Here is a 23,764-nt window from a genome sequence, read left to right on the forward strand (position 1 = left end):
TCCTATGGGAAAGCTTCAGGTTAGACAATCAACAAAGAAAAATCTGAAATCTACTTCTTCTCCACCTCAATGCATTTAGAAAATAGGATCTTAAGAATCTTTAATTGCAAAAAAGGAAACCTTCCTTGCATATACTTAGGAATTCCCAAAGACAGGGGAGTTAGAAATTCAAATCAGTGGGATCCTTTAAAAATTAAAATGGAGCAGAATGCCAATTCTTGGAAAGGGAATTGGCTCTCCTGGGCAAGAAGATTGGTTATGCTTCTAGCGGTCATTTCAACCCTCCCAATCTACTTATTGTCTTATCTATCCCTCTTGATAGGCGTGAATTCATTTATCATAAAGAAGATGAGGAACTTCTTTTGGTAGAACACTGAAGAAAAACATAAAATTGCTTTGATAGCTTGGGACAAAATTATCAAACCAAAACCATTAGGAGGCTTAGGAGTACAAAATCTTCAAATTCAAAATAAGGCTTTGGGAGCCAAGCTGGTTTGGAAAATGCTTAAAGATCCCAAAGCAAGATGGGTTAGGATGATAACCACAAAATATGTAGAAGCTAGGGAGTCTCAGAACCTCTTGAGATCTGTTACTCATCCAAAGGGATCCAGGATATGGAACTTTGTCCTCAAATGCAGAAATCTAATAGCAATTTTTTTCTCCTGGGGTGTTCATGACAAATCTTCAATCCTTTTTTGGGAAGACTCATAGGGAGGTTACCCAAGCATTGATAGTTTATTAGATATACCAACAATAAAACAGTGGTTAAAGCAACATTGGGGCATCTGGGTTAGTGACTATGTGATCTTTGAGAGGGAGAATTCCCTTCTAGAATGGAACTAGAAGAAATTGGAGGGACTGCCCCTTTCTCCTAATGTAATAAGGCAGTTGATAGAAAACATTAAGGACAGGCAGTTATTTTTTAAAGGTGTGGATGCATTGATTTGGGTCTCTTCCAAATCAGGTCACTACAATGCAAAGGATGGTTATAATGCACTAATAAATCAAGATGAATAGGAGGATCAAGGCATCCCTCAAAAGCTTTTTGGAACAACAAAATCATTCCAGAAGTAGGCATATTTGCATGGCTTGCAAAAAAAAAGAAGATTCTCACAATAGAGAGGTTTTGCTAAGATGGGCTATGAGGGCCCATCCAGATACATCGTATGTAAAGCCCAAGAAGAAATAGTAGATCGTCTACTCCTATGTTGCCCATTCACTTCAAAATGTTGGAGATGGCTATGTGCCAAACTAGGATGGACAACAACCCTTCCAAATGATATTGTCTCACTCTTTCAATGCTGGCCTACATACTCTAAGGAAAGTACCATGAGTACAATATGGGAAATCTCCCCTTAATGCCTTGTCTAGGAGATATGGAAAGAGACGAATAGAAGACTATTTGATGATAAAGAAAGAAGGTTTGAGTTAGTTCTATCCTCACTTGAAGCTTCAATTGTGGAGACTATAAATAGCAGATTAGCCCTATCTTCATATTTAAACAAAGACTTAATGGCTTGGGATAACAAAATCAAGTTCAAATGGAATGATAACAAAATTCCTCCTCATGTAGGGAAACAAAGCAATGATAGAAAGTCTGCAAAGTGGACTCCTCCCAAAGAGGGTCGGCTAAAAATGTACTTTGATGGGGCCTCAAAAGCTAACCCAGGTGCTTCTAGCATAGGATGTGTAGGAAGAGACCATAAAGGAACTATCATAGCAAAGATGGATATGCCAACCCCTTCGAACAATAACAATATGGCAGAGTTTAAGGCCCTTCTCTTAGGCCTCATAGAATGCTCTATACGAGGGTTCAGGAACATAGTCATTGAGGGAGTACTCAACTATAGCAATAAATGCTATTAAAACTATGAACTCTCCTAATTGAAGATTGCAAGCGCTATTGGAATTTTTTTTTGAAGGCTTTATCTAAGCTTGATAATTTTATCTCTAAGCATGTTTACATAGAAGCTAACATAGAAGCAAATGCCCTTTCAAAGTCTACAACAAAAGGTATCAATTTAAGATGGTGGGCAGATGATTTCAATCCTAATTAGGGTAGTTGCTGAAGCCACGAGTTCATCCTCATTTCAGTTGTTGGAGATGCTAATCTTTGAGTTCACATACATGGAATTGGAGAAAAAGTCTCGTTGGTTTCATTAACAGATACTTTTTCAATTTAAGTATAACTTACTCGCCATACGCTTCCCCTCCTCAGCTGAGTTGGCAATCTTCGCTCCCACATCAAATCAAATCCAACACTTACTCTAAACTGTTAAGCTGGCACTTCCAGCTAACTTTATAATTTTGATCTAAGATGGCGTGAAAAGGGTTGTTTAAGGATGTCATTCAAATCTAGCATTCCCCTTTTAAAGTATGAAGGACACCGCCATCCGCAACACCGTGCATGAGTTGTCAAGCGGGTAGTAGCCCAAATTCCAAGCATAATAATTTCACTCTCTTGAGAAAATATACTCTTGCCACCTTATCTCCAGGTCTCATTAACTCGAGGTGTTTTGCAATTAAATCTACTCGAAAACCACGATAGGGAAGGGAAGTTTCATCTCCTTTTCCAGATTATACGATACCATTTCTTTGCCTTCTAGTTCCTTCTCCTGATTTCCAGTTTACTTGAGCACTTCCAGCTTCCTTTGCAGAAATGGCTGGGGGAGAACCCTTTGGTTTCATCCTGAGGGCATATCTGCACCCGATTTCTTGCTTTGGTGTTGATACCCCAATCTCGCTCACCTCACCAACCTGCCAAGTCTCTTTCAGGGAAATCACAGATTTAAGGCTTAAACGGCTCCTCTGAATCCCTAAGTCGACGGTCATTCTGGCAGTAAAACTAATTCTCGAGAGTGGTCATATAAACAGGCAGGAGTTCTCGCGAGACAATACCAATATCTCCTCAAGATTCGTGCATGGCTTCCCTTCTTGACAACATGGTAGAGAAAGAGGTGGTTTGGTCGTTGGCTAAGGAACTTTTTTGATGAAAATTTCTTGGGTGGCTTGCAATTAGTTTTGAATAAAGCCCTTCCCGACTCTGGGATTCCTCGTCCATGTGATATGGTTTTATTCAATGTCCCAGGGGAGGTTATAAACTACTACCCCTTTTTGTTGGACCTAAAGGATTCTGACCTTACGCAACACAGAGCATTTGCAATAATGGCCTTCAGATTCCTCAAATGGAGGTGTTTGGGGGACGAGCCTGAAAACAGAGATCGGGAAGATGAATTTCTGGACTTTGCTAAACTGTTTGGGATACTCGTCCCCAAAATTGAACAAGAAGACCAAGAGAATGTGGGGGACAACAATGCAGGTCTACAACGGGTTCATGGTCGTGGTCGAGGCAGGGCTCCTGGCAGAAGAAGGGGTCGACCTTGTGGAAGTGGACGTGGGCGTGCCCAGGTAGCAGCTCCAGCCGAGGGCTGAATTGCAGATATCTACAAATATGATTTTTTTGAAAAATGTTTAAGTTTTGCTTAAACTCTATTTCCGTTTTTTTAAAGAATCTACTGTTGGTATGTAAACTGTGTTTATGAGATGTTCATATTATCTCAGCTTTCGGTTTTAGAGGCCTCAGATGCCTCCACTTTTATGTTCAAAAAACATTATTCTTGTTGGAACTACACTGTGGATGTAGCTAGACTCTCTAGAGCACTTTGCCCTAGTTTAAGATTTTGGATGATCCTTTTGAAAATTTGCTATCTATAAAGCTAAAAATTAATATAATCTTTCGGCAAAACCGTTTATCGATCAAAAAATATTTAATATCTTGGAGGAGCTAAAAATTGTTACAAGGAGCTGATAAAAAAAAAATCGTTACAAGAAAATTGATTCTCTTTTGTTCAAATCCCTTAGTGAAAATTTATAAAAATGATGCACAACGATTGAACATGATAGATAAATTAAGACTAGCTATAAGACGTGGTGTCACTGCATAAAAGATAGACCGTATATATATAGATCCCAGATGTCGAACACTAGGAATTATTGTCCAACCTCACAGTGCTAACCTGCTCGAGTTTAACAGGAAATATGCAAACACTTTCTTCGTTAGCGTAAATGCTTGTTTGTGTTGGTTTGAAACTAACAGAAATCCTTCTTTGCAATCCATATTCGAATCATCACAAAATCAATAGGAATTGACTGCTTTAAGATACTCGACCCAGAAGTACATGCACAGTGAATTGAGGATTCAAGGAAGAGTTAAAAGATTCAATATGCCTTTTCCTTAATATGCAGTCATTGTAAATAGTTAGTTTTAAATATCATCTAGTTCATAGTCAGCAGTAACTTTTGATTTATAAAACTAATATTGTATTCTTTTGTAAAACTAATATTGTATTCTTTTGTACAGATGAAGTATCAAATCATTCGGCAATGACTGGGACAACCGATATCTTCGAAGACAATTGTTTACATGTATTTGTCTGTTTTCGGTGATGAGTAGGTCGTAACTTTTCCATCGGCCACTTTCTTAAACCCTTGGAGAACCTTACAAAGCGGATACGATCAGATGTTTAAATCGGATATTTACAGAGAGGAAAAGGAGTAATATCAAGCTTCAAGTTTTAGATTTTACACGTGTAAAGTTGAGAGTTGTATATAGCTCTTAACTAACAGATTTGTGTTTAGCAGTCAAAGATGAGCTTCGATTTCAAGGCTCCCTGATGTAGATCCGACGAAGAGCTCAAATCTCTAACCCGAATTATAACTTCGTTTATCTGAGCTAGAATTACCCAAGGATCAGCAAAACCCCATTTTTAATGTGTTGTTCAACATCCTTATCAGGGGTGAAATGTGAGAATATTGGCCCTTATAACCCCTTTCTTAGATATAGGTATCCTTGGCAGATAGTCCGCCTAGAGGAGGAGATTCATGGCATGAATCTCATTCCTGCCCATATATTGCTAGATTCTAGAAAACTTAAGCAATAATTGCAAGATTATTAGAGCAAATGTACTGACACAAGGTATCATTTTATCAGAGTTCATAGTAATGGCGAATTTTATTTTTTAAACATTGTAGGTGTGCAGACATTTCACCAAGATATTACGAAAACAAATTTCATCTATCAAGTATCATAAATGGTTGTAATTGTGATTAAGGGGAAATCCCGACTACCCTCAGTACTGTTCACTCTGTAAGCTTCACTCTCTCCCACTGTTTGTTGTCTTCTCGATGTCACTTATACGTGCGAGATTTATTTTCTACTCATCTCTGCACCATTTTTCTTGTTTTCTCATTAAGTTTTTAAAAAAGAAAATTAATTGTCAAATCCTCGTTTTCGAATTTTCCTGGGCTCAAACAAGATGTAGAGTTAATCACATTTAATATTTTTTATTTTAAGATTTTTAGGTATAAAACAGCATCTGATTAAAAACATAAAATCTGCAAATCACAACAGAATTAAACACTATTTCTACTGGTTCAATCTTCTTAATCTGCCTTCTTAATATTATAAAAATACAAAAATTTGATAAAAAACTGATAAAAAACAATTTTGTTATACAAATTTATATTTTTGATCAAATACCATTTTATATTGTAAATAACCGTATCCAAGAAAGGCAGGGGTAGAAGGTAGCCGCTATCCAGCCATCACCATAGCATCCTTTTTTCTGTGGCAGTGCTATGATTTCTGAAACGAGTAGATGGAGAAAATCTGAACGCATGCAACTGCAATGATCCTTTCTTATGCTTAATATTGTCACTAATAATAAAAAGCCACGTTAACTAACGTTGAATTGCAGTTAAGTCTCGCTGAAGTTAAATTGTGTTAAACTAGAGTTAAGTCTCGTTGAAGATATAGGCTTCATGGAGCATTATCTAGGAAGCATTCGGCAATGACTAGGACAACCGGTATCTTCGAAGACAATTGGTTACATGTATTTGCTTGTTTTCAGCGAGAAGTAGGTCGTAACTTTTCCATCAGCTGTTTTCTTAAACCGCTCTTCGATTGCCTCACAAAGCAGATACGATCCGATGTTTAAATCAGAAATTTGCAGAGAGAGAAAGGAATAATATCGAGCTTCAAGCTTTAGATTTTATTCATTTAAACTTAGAGTTGTGTACAGCTCTTAACTAAAGTTTCTACTCATCAATCAAAGATGAGCTTCGATTTAAAGGCTCTCTGGATGAGAGCAAATGCAAAACTCAAATCCCTAATCCCAACTATTCAGCAGCTTTAATTATCTGAGCTCGAACTGCCCAAGGATCAGCAAAGTCCCATTTTTTATCAGTTGTTCAACGTCCTTATCAGGGGTGCAGAGGTGTTAAAGAAATGTGAGAACATTAGCCCTTTTAACCCCTATCTTGGATATAGGTATGCTCATCAGATCCACCGCCTGGAGCAGGATATCCAGGGTTTCATGGATCTCATGCCTGCCCATATATTGCTAGATTCCAGAAAGCTTAAGCAACAACTGCAAGATCATTACCAGGAGTTACAGCCTGAGCCTGCAGATCTGAGCACCATGCTGAATGAATCCATCTGCGAACAAGCTTCTACCCTTGCTAATAACGCCCCTCGTAATACCATGTTTCTTCAGCAAATATCTGGGTAGAGGAACTTGTGTCAGAATTGTGAAATGGAAGAGGGTTTTAATTACTCTGCTCATGACGTTGTTTCAGTGAAACCTCAGTTTTATGTGGGGTTAGAAAAATCTATTGGAGACTTGAAGAAGCTTTTGTTCCAGACACAGGTATCGGTCGTTGGTATGCAGTGTATTGGTGGTGGTCGAAAAACTACTTTGGCGCTGGCTCTATGCAATGATGGTGATATTAAAGGTAAACTGATCTTCTCCTCAATTTTGAGTTTTTAATCCTTTGCCAGAGATCCAATCTATCTCAGATTTCTGGTCATGAATGTTAAGATTTTGCCTGTTGTTCTTCTGTATGTGATTGTGAGATAAAATATCCGACAAGATTTCATGCAGTTCAGACTTAAGGAACCTCTAAATTGGTCTCAAAATTCGCTCTGTTCCGCCTCACCCTTGAGAATAAAAATTATTTTCAACAGCAGAGAATTATGAAGGCACAGATATACCCATTTAATTAACCAAATAAATGCATACTCAGTTGTTCTTATAAGATCTAAGAAATTGCAGAATAGCTACAGCATTGAAAAGCTAGTGAAATATTAACCTGATAACATTATGTTGTTAAGAGTCTCCTCTGAGCTCATCAAACTTTCTGATGCAAGCTACTAGTCTCAAGGATGATGCAGATCATCTACCTTGAATGCCGCCTGCACGTCTGTTTGTTGCTCAGCATTTTTAGGAATCGGTTTTACTAGTTTTAGTAGTTAGTCTTATTTGTTTATTTATGAAGGAATTTACAGACAAAGAATCGGATATTTCTATTTTGCGGATTAGAAAATAAATGGAGGTGGATCATCATAGGATGTAGAGGTTGTTGTAAGATATTTATAACTTGGTGTACAAAGAGTATGTTGTAGAGGTGTAGAAAGTCAATTGGAAAAAAAAAATGGTTTATTTTTTGTACAAAAATTGTGTAGTATATAAGGTCAATTGGTAAGCCATTAAAAAAATGATGTTATTTGTGCAACAAAGGTCTCAATGGAGAAGTGATAGCTTCAAATCAAGTATGCATCTACTTACAAGGATCCAATCATAACTTAAACAAATCCTTTGAATTGGAAAGATAATCAAGTTCCATTACCAATAGGCTCATGTTATGTTTGTGATATGGTGAGAGGGAGAGAGAGGTAGAGATAGCAATAGAAAGAGGGAGAGATGGATGGGAGAAGAGCCAAAGAGAGACAGGTAAAGAGATATATATGGATAAGAAGATAGAGATATAGATGGAGATGGAGATGGACAAAAATGAGAGGAATATGGAGAGAGAGAGAGAGAGAGAGAGGGAGAGTAGGGGGCAAGTGGGAGAGATAGAAAGATAAAGATAGAGATAGTAAGTGATATATAAAGTGAGGGAGAGATACAGTGGTAGAGACATAGAGATATAACTAGATAGAGATAGATGGATATATGAAAGAAGAGATATGGAGAGATAGATATAAAGAGGAAGATGGAGGTAGAGATAAAGATAGAGTGAGAGAAGAAGAGTAGAAAAATAAATAGAGCAATAAACAAAAGTTGAGGAGAGATAAAGATAGAAAGATAGGGGGATATAGAGGGAGAGGTATAGAGATATATAGATGTTGATAAAGAGTGATAGAGGGATAGAGATATATAATGAGATATAGAGAGAGGGAGAGAGTGAGAGAGATAAAGAGATAGACAAATAGAGATGGAGAGAAGGTGAGAGAAATAAGGAGAGATAAAGGGATATATAAATATATTGGAAGAGAGAGAGAGATATGGGATAGTGAGAAGAGGAAGGGAGACAAGTAGAGATAAAGAGATAGATATGGAATAGTGAGGGAATGAGAGAGGGAAATATGGAGAGATATAGAGAGGGTGAGATAGAGAGGAGAAAAGGGAGAGAGATATGTAGAGGGGAGAGAAACTGGGATAGATAGAGGGAAATATAAAGAGATGGAGAGGGATAGGGAAAGATATAGAGAGATAGGAAAGAGATATAGAGATAAGGAGATAGAGGTACAGAAAGATATGGACAGAAAGATATAGAGAGAGGAGAGAGATCAATATATAGAGAGAGGGAGGAGTGATATAGATAGAGGTAAATATAGATAGATAGATAGATAGATAGATAGATAGACGAGCAAGAGAGACATAAAGAGAAATATAGACATATAGGTAGTGTACAAGAGAGATGGAGTGAATAGCAAGGGGAGAGACAGGTGGAGATAATGATATATAGATAGAGAGGGGGGCATAGATAAATGGAGATAGAGATAGAGGGTGCAAGAGTGAGAGAGAAAGAAGTTGAAGAAGTAACAAAGAGAAATGTTTAGAGAGATGGAGATAGATAAAGTAGGTGAAAGATAAAGACATAGAGATAGGGAGGGAGAAATGGAGGGTGTGTGTTTGTATATGCATTAGAGGGAGAAGAGAAATAGAGAGATATAAAAAGACAAAGTGATGGGGAGAGAGGGAGAGATGGGGATAAAAAGAGGTAGAGATGGGATAGATAGGAGAGATAGAGTAGATGCAACTTATGAAATATAAAGGGGTTGTGAGAAAGGGAGAGATAGAAGGGGAGAGAAAGAGGGATAGAAATAAATGGAGAAAGAAAGGAGATAATAAGAGAGGGGGAAATAGATAGAAAGATAAAGATTTAAGAAGTGATATCTATATATATATATATAGATAGATAGATAGATGGATAGATAGATAGATAGATAGATAGAGAGATGGAGAAATGGAGTGTGTGTGTTTGTGTGAGTAAGAGAGGTATAGAGATAGAGATGTAGGGAGAAACAAGGAATGTGTGTGTGTGAATGAAAAAGATATGAAGATAGATACATAGAGGGAGAAAGATATATATGTTACCGCATCATTCTTCCTTCAAAATAAGAGTAAATTCCCCTTTGAAATTTCATTCAGAGTCCTTGTCTTTCTTGCAATGCCTCGGTTTGAGCCCTTAGTCCCTTTGTAAATTATCTTTAAATCAAAAATGTTGAGTTTTAGTAATTGGTTGAACTCCGTGAACACATTGAACCATCTTGAATCAGGTTCATTCAGTTCAATCAGGTTCATTCAATCCAATCAGGTTCATTCAGTTCAATCAGGTTCATTTAGTTCAAGCAGGTTCAAAAGTTCAGTCGGGTTCAAAATGGTTCAAAGTAGTTCAGCAGGTTCCAAAAGTTCAAGCAGTTCAGGAATGTTCAACATGTTCAATGAAGTTCAAAGGTTCAACGCACAACCAAAATGGAGAGGTAAAGCAATCAGTGGACAAATTTGGTCAACCAACAAAAGTTTGGAAGAGGGATAATGATTCACCATTTACTCAAGCAGCAATTGGTTATTTTTTTTAGAGGATTGAGAAAGAGTTAACACGAAGAATGTTTATAAATTTCTATGCAGCCTGTAAATACAAATTTTCTGAGATAGCAAAATTAGTCTCTATGCAGGGGGTATATCTCTCACTTCAATCGTTGGATCAAGCTGGATTTCGGATATCTTTTATGAAACCTATTTTTTCAAGTTCTCACCAAAGGAATTGTGGAAATTCAATGTGATCTGTAAGATACACTTAACAGAATACAAGTCCAAAACAGAAAACATTTTCTGATTTTTGTGACAGAAAAACCATCATGTTGCGGGGGGCATATCTTTTCATTCCACCGTTGGCTTTTTACCATTTTTTTATATGTCGTGCATAGACAAGTTACGCACGTTTCCACTAGAGTGATTAACAGAATTATGTCTCCTTCAAAAGATATGGATGACTGAGTGCGGGTCTGTCCAAAATGACCAGCAGCAATCGAGTTTCTTGTTTTCAAATATTAGCAAGGCATGACTTATATTTGTAACGAAGGAGCCCATAATTAATTCATAAAACTTATGTATTTTAAGTTATAATGTTTTCATATTAAAACATTATGATTGAATATTACTTTGAAGCCAAGTAAGTGTTGATAGAATGAAGACAGTTATTTATATCTAGCTGTCAGCATATGATATGCCAAGATTCAGTTTTTGAAACTGAAAGTGTCTCACCAAGAGGAAAAGAAGGACAAATATGCAAAGAAAGGGGGAGAGAGGGGGTTAGAATAGGGGAATTAGTTTTCTAGTTTTTAGAGGTTCTGTTTCGGGGAAGGAAGTCATCAGACTTTGAAAATCTGAAATTGGAAGGGATTTATACATGTATTGATGTGTCTTTGTTGCATAAAATACATATATATAAAATATCATACATGTTTGGGAGAAGGAAAACCTTTGAGTTTTGAATCTGTGTAGTGATATTTCTTTGCAAATATTAATTTAATCAAATGAAAGTGATTGTCTTTCTGATGGAAAATATTGTTCTTATTCTGAGACTCCTTTCTGTGTGATTTTAAAAGATAAATGTTTGAAAAGAGATTTTATTTCTTTTACCTGTTTTTATGAGGTGTTGAGTCAAAGTTATTGAACTTTGTTTCAATTATTTCTGAATCTCATGGTGAAACATCTTGAAGATTGTAAACTATTAGCCTCTCATCTAAGAATGAAGCAGGTAGCCTTACTTGCTTTCCGGTTAAAAGCAAATGTGTGGTTAGAACCAATTAATTTATTGAACATTTGACCGGAGAGTTGTACCCTGTAAAATTCAGAGGAAGATTATCAATCTCATGATAATCGATCCAACTATTAGTGCTTTTTGTCCTTCATTCTGGGCATTGGGAGTTAATTTGCATATTCATTTTTGAAAGACAAATCTGTTCACTAACAATATATAAATTGATAGAGAGTGGGGCATACAAAGAGAAATAGAGAAGTAAATAGATAAAAAGAGGGAGTGATAGGGAGAGAGACAAAGAGGGAGAGAGAGGGATATAAAGAGGGAGAAATAGAGAGATAGGTATAGTGGGAAGGATAGAGGGAGAAGATAAATAGAGATATAGGGATAGATAAACCTTACCACCAAGTATTTGAGTTAGAATACATAACATTATGTTGTCATAATGTAAAGGAGAGTTTAAAAAAAAAATGTTTCTCAATGGATATTTATTGAGAATTGTATATTCCATTTGAATTCTTTATAGTTGTGTTTGTTATCATTCAAAGAGAGTTTAACAATTCCCATATTAGAATTAGAGAAACGAGTACATCAATTTTGTATCACAAAATTTAAGATGTCGGGGATAGAGAATTTTTGTGAAGCTTTCTCTAGAAGAAGAGAAAAAAAATAATTTTTCAATAAATAAGAAAAATAATTGAAGTCATAGAAAAACAAATAAATGTGTTACTAAATCTTCAAACTCAATTAGAAGAAGGAAATAAAAATTACAAATATTGAAAGAAGAAAATAGAAAAAGTAAGAGAGTTAAGATTGTACATAGAGATATTTGACAAATAATGAGACTTTCTTGATTAGAAAGGTGAATAAGTGAATAAGGAATTAGCAATAGTTGAAGAAGAAAAGAAGAGAATATAAAAATGGCTGCAATATAAAGAAGAATTATTAAAGTAAAATAAATACAGAAAGAGAATGAATTAAAAATCAAATAGAGGCTACTCTTATTACTCTTCTTCTCTCATAGTCTCATCACACTCTATGTTGCTCTGGGATGTTTCCTTTCTCTACTAAACCTTGCCGGTTTGTTTAATTGTTGAACGTACAGTTATACCGGTACTTAATCGCTACCGGTTAAACCCTCTCACCAGTTTTCTTTCTCTCTAACTCTGCGACTTTCTTAGAATAAATTCTAAGGCTAAAATCTTCTCAGCACTTAATCTTTTTCTTCTCTTTTCCTTTTTTGCAGCATCATCTTGCTCTGTCTCGAGCTCATGTATTTATGTCATGGTTTTGTGCCAAAAGGCAATTCAAATTTAGAGTGGCTAGCATTTCCTATTCCTGACATGATCTGCATGAGATCTGATCCAATCTATCTAGGATCGATCACTTGTACTCCAGGGATGCACTTGTACACGTTTTCCATTGTCTAATGGATACTTGCTAAAGATAGCAATCACGAACTCGATTTCCTGCCTTGAAATCCGTCGACACATAAAAATGCCTTTCTTTTTCCTTTTTACGATCTTCTTGCAATTAGATTTCCTTTTCATTGATGCAAGCGCAAACTGCTCCCTGATCTTCCTTTGTCATCCTTTCTTCCTTGAGCCGCAACAATTAGATACAATCCCATGTTTTGTGGCTATTTCATTAATGGCAATTATTTGTTTCAATAACCCTTCCGATGGAGGCTTCACTGACCACAACAAGTTTGCCACCTCAGCTCCACATAGCATCACAACGATCAACACATGTCTCACCGACACACAGTCGGTTTAAACCTGATGATTTAGCAATCTCATACCAGTACATCCCTTTGCCGATAGAACCTTCTTCTTCTGCTAACCAATAGAGTACACTATACCGACATAGAAGTGATTTGGAGAACAATTTGTAAGGGCCAAAGAGAAATGTTATGTCGCACTTGGGGCTAACTAGAGTAGTTTAGTCAAACTAACTTTGGCCAAACTTTGTGTTGCCACGTGTCACTCATTAGCGTAGCCATGGCACCTAGATGAAACCAAAATTTTAATCGAACTAAGTTCATCCGAACTTTTTTTTTTATGATGCCGACTAAAACCCCTAATTTTTAGCATTTTTCAACAATAAAAAAATATCAATTTTTTTTTTTAATTTTAAAAATTACAGACATAAATTTAATTAATATTTCTACATTTTATCAGTTTACATCATTTTGAAATTCAATTTAGAAATTTCACTTTTGTGCAGTCAAAGTTAAATAATTTTAGTTGTGTTGGCCACTTCCTTTATAAATGTGTGACACAACATTTTGCTTTTACCCGTAGAATAGGTAAGAGAAGATTTATAAGTACTTTGCTAGAAAAGGATTGTATTTCAAAAAGACAAAGATAGCGAGACATAACATATCAATACAAAAAGTGAGTTGGTCTCCAAAGAAATGGAAGACTATTATCATACATGAAATAGATTGAGTTCCTAGTAGACAAATAGTGAAAGAGGTTAATGGTACAAACTTTTGTCACACTTTTACAAGGAAATGGTCAAAAAAAATAAACGAATTCACCTTCGACCACATAAAAGTGGTCTTTAGGTTTTGAATTTCAAAATGATGTAAACTAATCAAATGTATAGCTTTTGATGAAGTTTATACTTGTAAATTTATTTAAAAAATTAAAAATTGGTTTGATATTTTATATATGAATTTAAGAGTAGTATTTGATCTGCTAAAATTTTAGAAAAAGGTGAGGTCAAGTTGACATCACAAAAAAACTATATTTAAAAAGAAAATCTCATTTTCCCCAAATAAATAACTTTAACACCTAATGCTTGAGAAAAATTAATGAAAATTTTTATTGTGATAACATTTTTAAGTCAAACTTTATAAAAAACATCAGAGTATTTATATGACATCAATTTTTTTCTAATTTTTTGTACTCTTAAAAAAATAGATTATACCATTTTGGTGAGGATTCTCTTCTCTAATGCACCATATATTTTTGAATTTTTTTGAACATGTTCTAATATTTTTTTAAATTTTTTTAATCAACCTCATATTGTCTTATAAAAACTCACTTGTATTATATTTTAAAAAATTAGATTAATATTTTAAAAAATGCTTACAAAAAGATTCTATACTCAGAGGTTTTCAAAAGGGTATTTCATATTTTTATGAATGTTTCCTTAATTAAAGAAATTTAGAATTGAATTTGTTTTTTTTTTAATTTGTTCAGAATGAGAGGTGAAGTTGTCAAATAGGAAACCATATAAACAATTTTATTTAAAATGGTGTCGATTGAGACACTTATGATTGAAACTCTTGTTGGATGAAATTTGTAAGTAATGTCGAAAGGAAGTTGCCTTTGAGGGAGACTGTTAGATAGATGTCTTCTGTCGAGTTTTAGTCTTGCTACTTTCTCTTGTTGCATCTGAAAGGTTGAAGAAAATATTTTATGATGTCATATTAGAGCATCTTGAGTTGTGATAGTTCCATTGATTGATATCACTATAAAGTTGGTTGAGACATGTAGGTATTATCATGGTGTATCTATTCATGTTGATAGGAGTATTTTGGAAGTCTATCCCAAAAATTTGGATGTTTTTACCTTGATAGTATGCTTGCCGAAGTAACTTGTAGTTGTCCACATTTGCTAACACTTTGGAGTTGTAGGGCTTTATCTCATAGCTCAAACAATCAGTAAGGTTTTACAAAGGCTTTGGGTTCTTCCCATGTAGGTCCAAGGTTCAACTCTCATAGGCTAAGTTTATCCAATGACTATGTTGTTTGAGCTCGCCCATTTGTCCATTGATTTATTCTCACCTCAACTCACTCCCTCCATACCCAAAAATCAACAAAAAGTAAGACCAAGGCAAGGTGTCATTGGGTCACTAAGCTAGGTCTCATTGGGTTATCTCACGATATCAAAACACCAAACCTTTAGAGTTGTGGTTTGAAATTTGAATGGAGATTATGCTTACACATGTTCTATCTATATCCAATATTTTTAAAATTTTGGTGTGGTGGAACTCAGTGTTTTTTTCACTTGTTTTCTATTGCATTGCAAATAGACCTTATTCATGTTGTAGTGGTGTGGTAGATGTTTTTCTTATGTGTTGTTGAAAATTTAGGGTGGATGTTCCTAAAGATCAAATTGATCCTCAATAAGATCCACATAAAATCCAATTCCTTATGTGGAACCATGTGTGAATTTCTTATCCCTGACCTATTACACATTTGATGCGGTCAACTTGTGGATGAAGTGTATTGTGTGTGTTTGTTGGAGATTGTGAGTGAACAACCCATTGGAATTTCTTAAGATATCTTGTGAAGCGTGTGGTGTGGTCCATCATATCAATTTATGTATAGGTTACTTCTAGGACCTAGCCTACTACATATTTTGTGAAGAAAATTTATGTGGCCAACTTGTAAATGATCTATTATGCTTTAGGCCAACTTATATTTGTAATTGTACCTATGACACACATATATATGAGTGTCTTAGATTAATTTCAAGCGTGTCAAGTATGCAAAATGATATAATTCTAAATATACAAGTACATATCATGCATGCTAGAGAATGAGACAGAGTGTGGTTTCCTGATTCATGTGTGTTATTATCATAACATCATAATTCACAAAGGAGAGTGTGTGAATATTGCTTGAAGGTCCTAATACTATATATTTTATGTTGAGATTAAGGTTTTAGTCCCTAAGTTTGTGCTTAGACCTAGGCAGATGAGATTGGTGTCTCTAGTGAGGTGCTATGTTTTGTTCCAACTTTTCAACAATAGAGTGTTACACTTCCATTCAATGTTGATTTGCATGTTTAGGGGAATGGAGATTAGACTTCACTACACCCAAAGGAGTTGTTTTTCTATATGTAGCCAAGAATCATGTAACCTATGTAGAAGCCAATAGCTATGTATGGGGTTGAAACATGCAAAAATAATCGTTGCTAGATGAATATCTATAGGATATGATGAAAGGATATAGACACGATGGATGTAAATAATTTTGTAGGCTACATGTGTATTTTTTATTGCATTAGATTAAACCCATTCTCATTTGTATATAATTGGCAATAAGAGGAACTCATAGTAGTCTTATGTAGATGTTGTCAATGGTCTTGAAGATTTTGGTCAATCAAATTAGATTTGAACAAAGAGGTTCAAATTCGAAAGAGAAGGGGAGGATGAGGTGGAACATCTATCTTGAATGCCTCCTCCACATATGTTTTTTATTCAATTTTTTTAGGAATTGGCTATACCAATTGTAGTAGTTTTTTTAATTGTTCTACTTTATTTAATATAATTGACAATAAGAAGAATTCATAGTAGTCTTATTAGTACTTGTCCGGATGCAATACTATTGCATTCAAGTGAACTATAGTTACGTATTAATAAATTATTTGCTGACTAATTAAAAATTATTATTATTTTTAAATAAATTTGAATTTTATAAAGATAAGATGTATCTTTTTTAACTTTATTATTTGTTAAACTCATTTTTTCTTGCTATAATTGATTGCATAATTATTATTTTTTTAAGAAAATAAAAAAGTAGTTTATATTTAAAGATAAACAAAATGATATACAAGAGTTATTTCATTGTTTGTGCAACAAACATTTTGGTATTTCTTTTTTATTTGACTAACCATTGATAATCCTATCTTTTTAGTATTTGAAGGTTTGAAAGTTATTTTTTTAACTATATGTCTCGTAGTACAAAATGGATAAAAGTAAAAAATAAAAATTTGAATTATTTTACTACACAATTAATATACTATTAAATATTATTAAATTTTAATATTTTATTTAAAATTTATAATATCTTTTTATTTATTTATATTAATTTTTAATAAATGAATAATTTGAAATATATAAGTGAAAGATGCATTCTTAAAGTATATCTCTAATATGTTTATATTTTTTATCTATTAAATTAGAATTAAGATTACAATTAGTGTTAAAGTTAAGGTTAGAACAATTAAATTAAAATTATGATTGTAGTTAATTAAAATACATTGATTAATCTATGTATGATTTAATTTTATAATTAAGAATAAAATCAAGTTTAAATTCAAATAATTCTAAGCTAGAATTAGAAATAAAATTATATAATTAAAATTATAACTCTAATTAATATTTTTTTAAATTGTTTTAATTAAATAATTATTAATTACATTATAATTAATAATTTTAAGGTTACAATCACAACAATTGATTATAGTCTATTTCCAAACTATTAATTATATTATATTTATAATCAGTAATTTATTATTATTATTATAATGAAAAAATCAATATAACTATGATTAAGGTAAGAATTACGATTCAAACTATAGGAAAAATTAATGTTAAAGTTAAGCTTACTCTTAGCAAAAATTAATGTTAAAGTTAAGCTTAGGCTTACACTAATAGTTATTGCTAGAGTTAAGTGCAAATTTAGTTAGAGGAATGTATTTAATGTTAGATTTAGGGGTAGCACTGAGCTAGAGTGTAAATTAATGTTAAGGTTAGAATTAGGGAAATGGTTACAACTAGAATTTGAACTAAACTAGAATTGAGGTTAAAATTAGGGTTAGGTTTAACTTTAAATGGGGGTTAAAGTTAGAATAAGGATTGTTATTAAGGTTATAATTAGTGTTATGTTTGCGGTTACAATTAGGATTAGAATTATGATTAGCATTTGGGATACATTAGGGTTACTATTAGTGTTAGGTTGTGAATAGGATTGGAGTGAATGATATTGTTAGGGTTATAATTAAGGTTATGTTTCCTCTTAGTATTAGGTTAAGAGTTTAAACTAGGAATACATTTAAGGTTTAGAATTAGGGATAATGTTATATTTAAGATTAAAATTAAGGTTATAGATAAGATTAGGTTTAGGTTAGAGTTAGTGTTAGCATTAGAATTAAGGTTAGGATTACAATCAAGATTATGTTTAGATATACAATTAGATTTTTTATTACAATTAGGGTTAAGGTTAAAATTAAAATTAGAGTTATAGCTAGAATTATAACTAGGGTAAGAATTATGACTATAGTTAAGGTTAAACTCAGGGTTCTGCTAAAAAATATAGACTTACAAATATATACCTATATCTATATATTAAATCCTTTACAAATATATAAAGTTATTTTTATAATTTATATTATTATATGATATTGTACTATACTATATAAATTATATAAAATTATTTTAATATAGGCAATTTATTTATGTTATTCTTAAATTAAAGTATCTAGTTACATCAAGTTTGTTAACTAGTAATCAATATATTTATTAACAAATGACAAAATAATTATAGTAAACATTTCTTCTATCTATCTATAAGAAAAAAGCTCTAAAACCAGTTATGATACTAAAAAAATATGTCCTAACCACTACATAATTTAAAATCAATAGGTTTTTATAAGTTTAATGTGTTACTTTGATTGTCTCAATTTTATAATTGATAGATCTAGCATTGAATTCAACTTTAAAGTTCAATTTGATCACTGCAATATTACAAATGCATGTACTTTCTACTACATGACTACAACACATATGCCTTGCAAGAATCTACTATCTCAAACTATTATCCTACATATCTCAAAATTGGTATGACATAACTCATCTATCAACAAACCTGAAAATTGTGATTAATTAAACTACATTTGGACAAAGAAGTTCAGATTCTAAAGAGGAGGGGAGGATGATGAGGAACATCTACCTTAAATGCCTCCACGTTTGTTTGTTGTTCAGTCCTTTTAGAACTTAGTTATACTAAATTTAGTAGCTTGTTCAATTGTGCTAGTTTATTTGTGGAGAGACAACAATCAGTTCTATTACGGGGATTGAAAAAATGAAGGTCAATCATAGTGGGATATAGGATATAGAGGTTATTATGGGATATTTAGAAATACTTTTTAAGAAAAGCAGGGAGTGTATTTCTACGAAAGAGAGCTGATCGCTACATATTGACTGTTACGATCTGTTGCAACGACCTTTTTTTCATTGCATGTTTATCGAGAGTGGTACATTCCCCTTTTCAGTCTTCTCTCTGTCTTTTTTTACAATAAGTTTTAAGCCTACTACGATTGTTTTCGCTCAACGTTTGTTTCAAAATTATTTTACTATAGGCCATAAGTCAAGGGATGTAAGTTTCCTCCTATAGTTTCTAAGATTTTCTGGTTTCTCTATGATTATCAGGATATTTTCAAAACGTGGTTTTCCTTACTGTTTCACAGTCACCAAATGTGAAAGGACTTATAGAGACACTGTGGGATAAAATTATCGGAATGAAGAGTCCTGAGTTCCAGAATGAAGAAGATGCACGTATGCATCTGCAGAAGCAGCTTCAATGGCAATCTAAACCAACTCTGCTGGTATTGGATGATGTCTGGTCCAGAGTAAATTTGGAGAAATTACTATTTCAAGATGCAAGGTTCAAGACTCTTGTCACAACTAGAGATAGCTCTACGATCCCCAGAAACCAATCTACTCGATTGTATCAGTTACCATTGCTGGGCCATGAAGATGCTCTGTCTCTTTTCTGCTACTGGTCTTTCGGACAGACATCAATTCCAACTAATGCATTAGCAAGTTTGGTTAACGAGGTATGAGCTATGAATTCAGTCAACAGCTTTATTAGTTACTACCTTGAAAAAGAAAAAATGTGATTGAAGCTAGAGCTTCTTGTGATTTTACGAAAAATTTGCATTTACTAGATGTTTCGGGACTCAAAACAATTGTCATACAACCTTAGTTAGAAGTTGAAAGCAGTTAATTTATGAGCATTGTGACTTAAATTATACATGTAATTTCTTGGAACCTACACTCTATCCCACGGATATTGACAAAAATTTCCATTTGATGAATTACAGGTGCAAGCAGAATGCAAAGGCTTGCCGCTTGCCCTAAAGGTGATTGGAAGCTGTTTGAATGGAGAACCTCGTGCAGCCTGGGAAACAGCAAAGAAGAAACTTTCCAAGGGAGAATCGATATCAGATTATCAAAGGAATGGGCTAATTACGTGCTTGGAGACCAGTATTAGTTTTTTGGATGACGTAGCCAGGGAATGTTTTCTAGACTTGGGGTTATTTCCGGCAGACATAAAAATCTGTGCTGATGCGCTGTTGGATATCTGGGTTTATTTTAGGAAGATGGAATGGCAGGAAGCCTTTGCCATTTTGTGGGAACTTGCAAGTAGAAATCTGTTGAATCTAACCAGCAATTCTAGGTAATTGCTGATCCTTGAATATTTAGTTTTTCTTGTTGTTACGTATTTGAAACTGACCTGACATGGTGGCCGAATTTATCAGGAGCGCAGCAGCAATTTCTTATGGAAATGCCTCCGAGCTTTACTTTTCCCAGCATGACGTAATGCGAGATTTGGCCATACATCTGGCAAGCCAAGGCCATATAATCAACAGGGAGAGATTATTATTGTCTAGGAAGGAGCAAACTTTGCCAGGGAAATGGGAGTTGCTTAATGAAAGACCGTTTGATGCTCAAATCGTCTCCATTCACACAGGTGAGTTATAAGACAACACAGACGGATTGCTTCCAATTACTATTTTTTTTGGCTGAAATGCTAGCCATATATTTGAGAAGAAAACTAATGAAAAACTAGATTTTATCTATTACATCAAATCCACCTCTATATAACTTCTCCTAAATTATCAAATTTTCTGAACTTATTAAATGTATATTTCTTTTATCCTTGCATATGAGAATCTAACGCACCTCAGAGAGATTAATTACCCTAAATCCAGAATGTGCTAATTGGAATCCATCTCTGAATTTTCCATACAGGTCCGATGGACGAAAGCGAGTGGATCGAGATGAATTTACCAAAAGCAGAGGTAGTGATAATATTCTTCGCTGCAATTGAATTCCATCTTCCCCCATTTATAAAATCCATGAAAAACTTGAAATTTCTCGTGGTATGCAATTACAGTTCAAAAAGGGCCACGATAGAGGGTCTGGATGTCTTATCTTCTCTCCCTCATCTAAGAAGTGTTCGCTTGCAAAGGTTGGTTGCACCCAACCTTCAGAAACAGAGCAATGCACTACACAACTTGGAGAAGCTGTCTTTAAGTGTATGCGAAGGGTTTGGAAGTGCTTCCACATTCAATTACCCCAAGCTACAAGAGTGTAACCTGGATCACTGCAGTGATTTAGAGGAGTTGCCCCAAAATATCTGCTATATGCCTTACGCTCAGATGTGGTCTATTACCAACTGCCATCAGGTTCACAAGCTACCATATGACCTTGGAAATCTAAGCTCTCTAAGAGTGTTAAGGTTGTCAGCACTGCCAGACCTAAAAGAGCTGCCACCATCAATTGGAAACCTTGGGGAGCTGGAATATCTAGACATTTCAGTGTGCGAGGCCTTGAAAGAACTTCCAGAGGAGATAGGCCAACTAAAGAAATTAACTGAGCTAGATATGAGAGAGTGTTCTCGTTTGAAGAGGTTGCCTATAAGTGGTTGTGGACTGATCTCTCTGAAACATGTTATTTGTGATAAGGAGATTAAGACGCAGTGGTTGTGGGCCAAGAAAATTTCTATTCCGGAACTTAGAATTGAAATTGTGGAAGCGCAATTTAGATCTGATTGGATTGATGATTGAACTTCTGCTCCTCGCACTCTTGACCAAACACATCACATTATATGGATCTTAGTAGACGTACATATCATAGTTTACAGGTATCATGACCCCAAATTTCGTACATTTCAATTTTGATGAATACACTTGATACTTCCTAGGCATTTTGTTATAGGCAAGCCACTTGAAAAACTTGGTTAGAAAATAGGAAACCTTTTGCATGCATCTGAGTGTGAGGATTGAAAAAAGCTCTGAAACCGATCTACATTTTTCTTTACTGCATTGCAGGAGTATTTACCATCAATAAAGAATATACTACCTCCCTCCATGATGCAGGGCTTTCGAGCGCGGACATACCTAAACGAGGAAGTCAGCAGATATGATGCAACTAAGGAGGTATGCAAAGGCCATAAAATTTTGTATGTAGGATTGAAGTCCAAGTTTCTATTTAATTCTACGTATGCTCTGAAATAGAATCTACATATATGTATTGAGCGATAGAATAGAAAAATCCTATGAAACTGATCTACATTTTTCTTTACTACATTGCAGGAGGAGTATTTACTAGTGATTAGTCAACCATCCATCCAGAGCTGAAATGTAATTGCTTAGGAGCGATTGAAATGTTGAAGATACTTTATCCACCTCTTATATATATGTATACACACTTTAATAGTCAAAAAGGTTTTTTTCTTAAAAATAAAAATTCCAATACTAGTTTGTTTAAATATTTATTTATGTTTATTATAAATTAATTTTTAAGGTATACTTTTAATAACATATTAGTCATATAATTATTAATTTTTAAGATATAAATTAATTTACAACATAAGATTTATAATATTATTATAAAACGTTTCTTAATATATATGTATGATTAATTAACAAAGTTATAAAATTAACCTATCTATTTAAAAACTCTAACTCATTTTATTGTTTATAAATATCTTTCATTTAAGAAAAATCACATGTATGTGTAATGAAAATGTGGTGTTTATGATATTTTCGTGATTGTGTGAATACAAACATTTTATTCAACTTAGAAAACATTTCAATAGTCAAATATTATTCTTGAAAAAAAATTATGTCATTTAAAATATTATACTAGCATAGATATGTTAAATACATCTATCTAAAAGATGTTGAGAGATATATGTCTCAAACCACCTACATTGAAATTGCTATTGAGAATAGATAGACAACTCCAAACTAATATCTCTCAAAGTCTTTTAGATAGATGTATTTAAGATATCTATGCTAGTAGTGTTTGTAGTGCACCATGTAAAATTTTGATTTTACACTTTTTTTATGATTCTATAAATATATTATCCTCTGCAAATAACCCTCACATATTCATTGATATATATAATATAAATTATATTTATTGAACAATATTGAAGCATTTCATTTTTTTCAAAAGTTTAATAAATATTCTAAAATATAATCAATGAGATTTCATATTTATCCACAAATATAATATGATTTATATTTAAAGAGTAATTAAATTTTAATAGAAGAATTATGTTTAATGATGTATAGAGCAAATAAAATTATTGTATTTTCAATATTTGAGATAATCTTCCTCAGATTTCCTCTTCAAGAGTTGTTTTCCTATTTTCATTCATTTCATAATGATAATGTGAAAATGGTGGCAAAATTTTGATTCCATCCAAGGACTCAATATATAAAAAAATTAAGCATCCTCTTTCTCTTGGTTATATATCAATTGTTGTCATAGTCAAATGCTTGTCATTAAATCGAATCTCAAATATTATGTGACCTACAAAACCAATAGGCATGTGTTTATGTCTCACCACCTACAATCATGGTGGAATATTTAACTATTTGAGTGCACCTAATATACTGTAATTCACACAATTGTAGAATAATATAAGTCCAAGCCATATGCTTCAACAAACACCTTAAATACAAGGTCGTGCGGTATAGGTGTGCTAGCATAATCTTCCCCTAAACAAATTTATAATGTATCACTCTTTCATATCTATAATAGCGTGGATAAGCCCCCATGCAAATGGATACTACAATCATCCATTGTAACATGCATGACCAAGGTCACAATCATAACA

At 33.7% G+C, this 23,764-nt stretch overlaps 1 protein-coding gene across 1 annotated transcript; it reads left to right on the forward strand.

The window, feature by feature from the left end:
• The first annotated feature begins 6,593 nt into the window (after nucleotides 1-6,593).
• On the forward strand, nucleotides 6,594-21,763 carry LOC131055894 (probable disease resistance protein At4g33300). The gene is made up of 5 exons (XM_059218905.1): nucleotides 6,594-6,792; nucleotides 19,279-19,685; nucleotides 19,953-20,308; nucleotides 20,394-20,602; nucleotides 20,884-21,763. The coding sequence occupies exons 1-5, from the start codon at nucleotides 6,594-6,596 to the stop codon at nucleotides 21,699-21,701; spliced, it is 1,989 nt and encodes a 662-aa protein (XP_059074888.1). The 3' UTR covers nucleotides 21,702-21,763.
• The last annotated feature ends 2,001 nt before the right edge of the window (nucleotides 21,764-23,764 follow it).

Source organism: Cryptomeria japonica, chromosome 4, assembly GCF_030272615.1.
Source record: "Cryptomeria japonica chromosome 4, Sugi_1.0, whole genome shotgun sequence".
Lineage (NCBI taxonomy): Eukaryota > Viridiplantae > Streptophyta > Pinopsida > Cupressales > Cupressaceae > Cryptomeria > Cryptomeria japonica.

Coding starts and splice junctions, on each gene's coding strand:
- LOC131055894 (XM_059218905.1), top strand. CDS start 6,594: ATGGAAGAGGGTTTTAATTACTCTGCTCATGACGTTGTTTCAGTGAAA. Junction 19,686..19,952: donor TAGCAAGTTTGGTTAACGAG/GTATGAGCTATG, acceptor GATGAATTACAG/GTGCAAGCAGAATGCAAAGG. Junction 20,309..20,393: donor AATCTAACCAGCAATTCTAG/GTAATTGCTGAT, acceptor ATTTATCAGGAG/CGCAGCAGCAATTTCTTATG.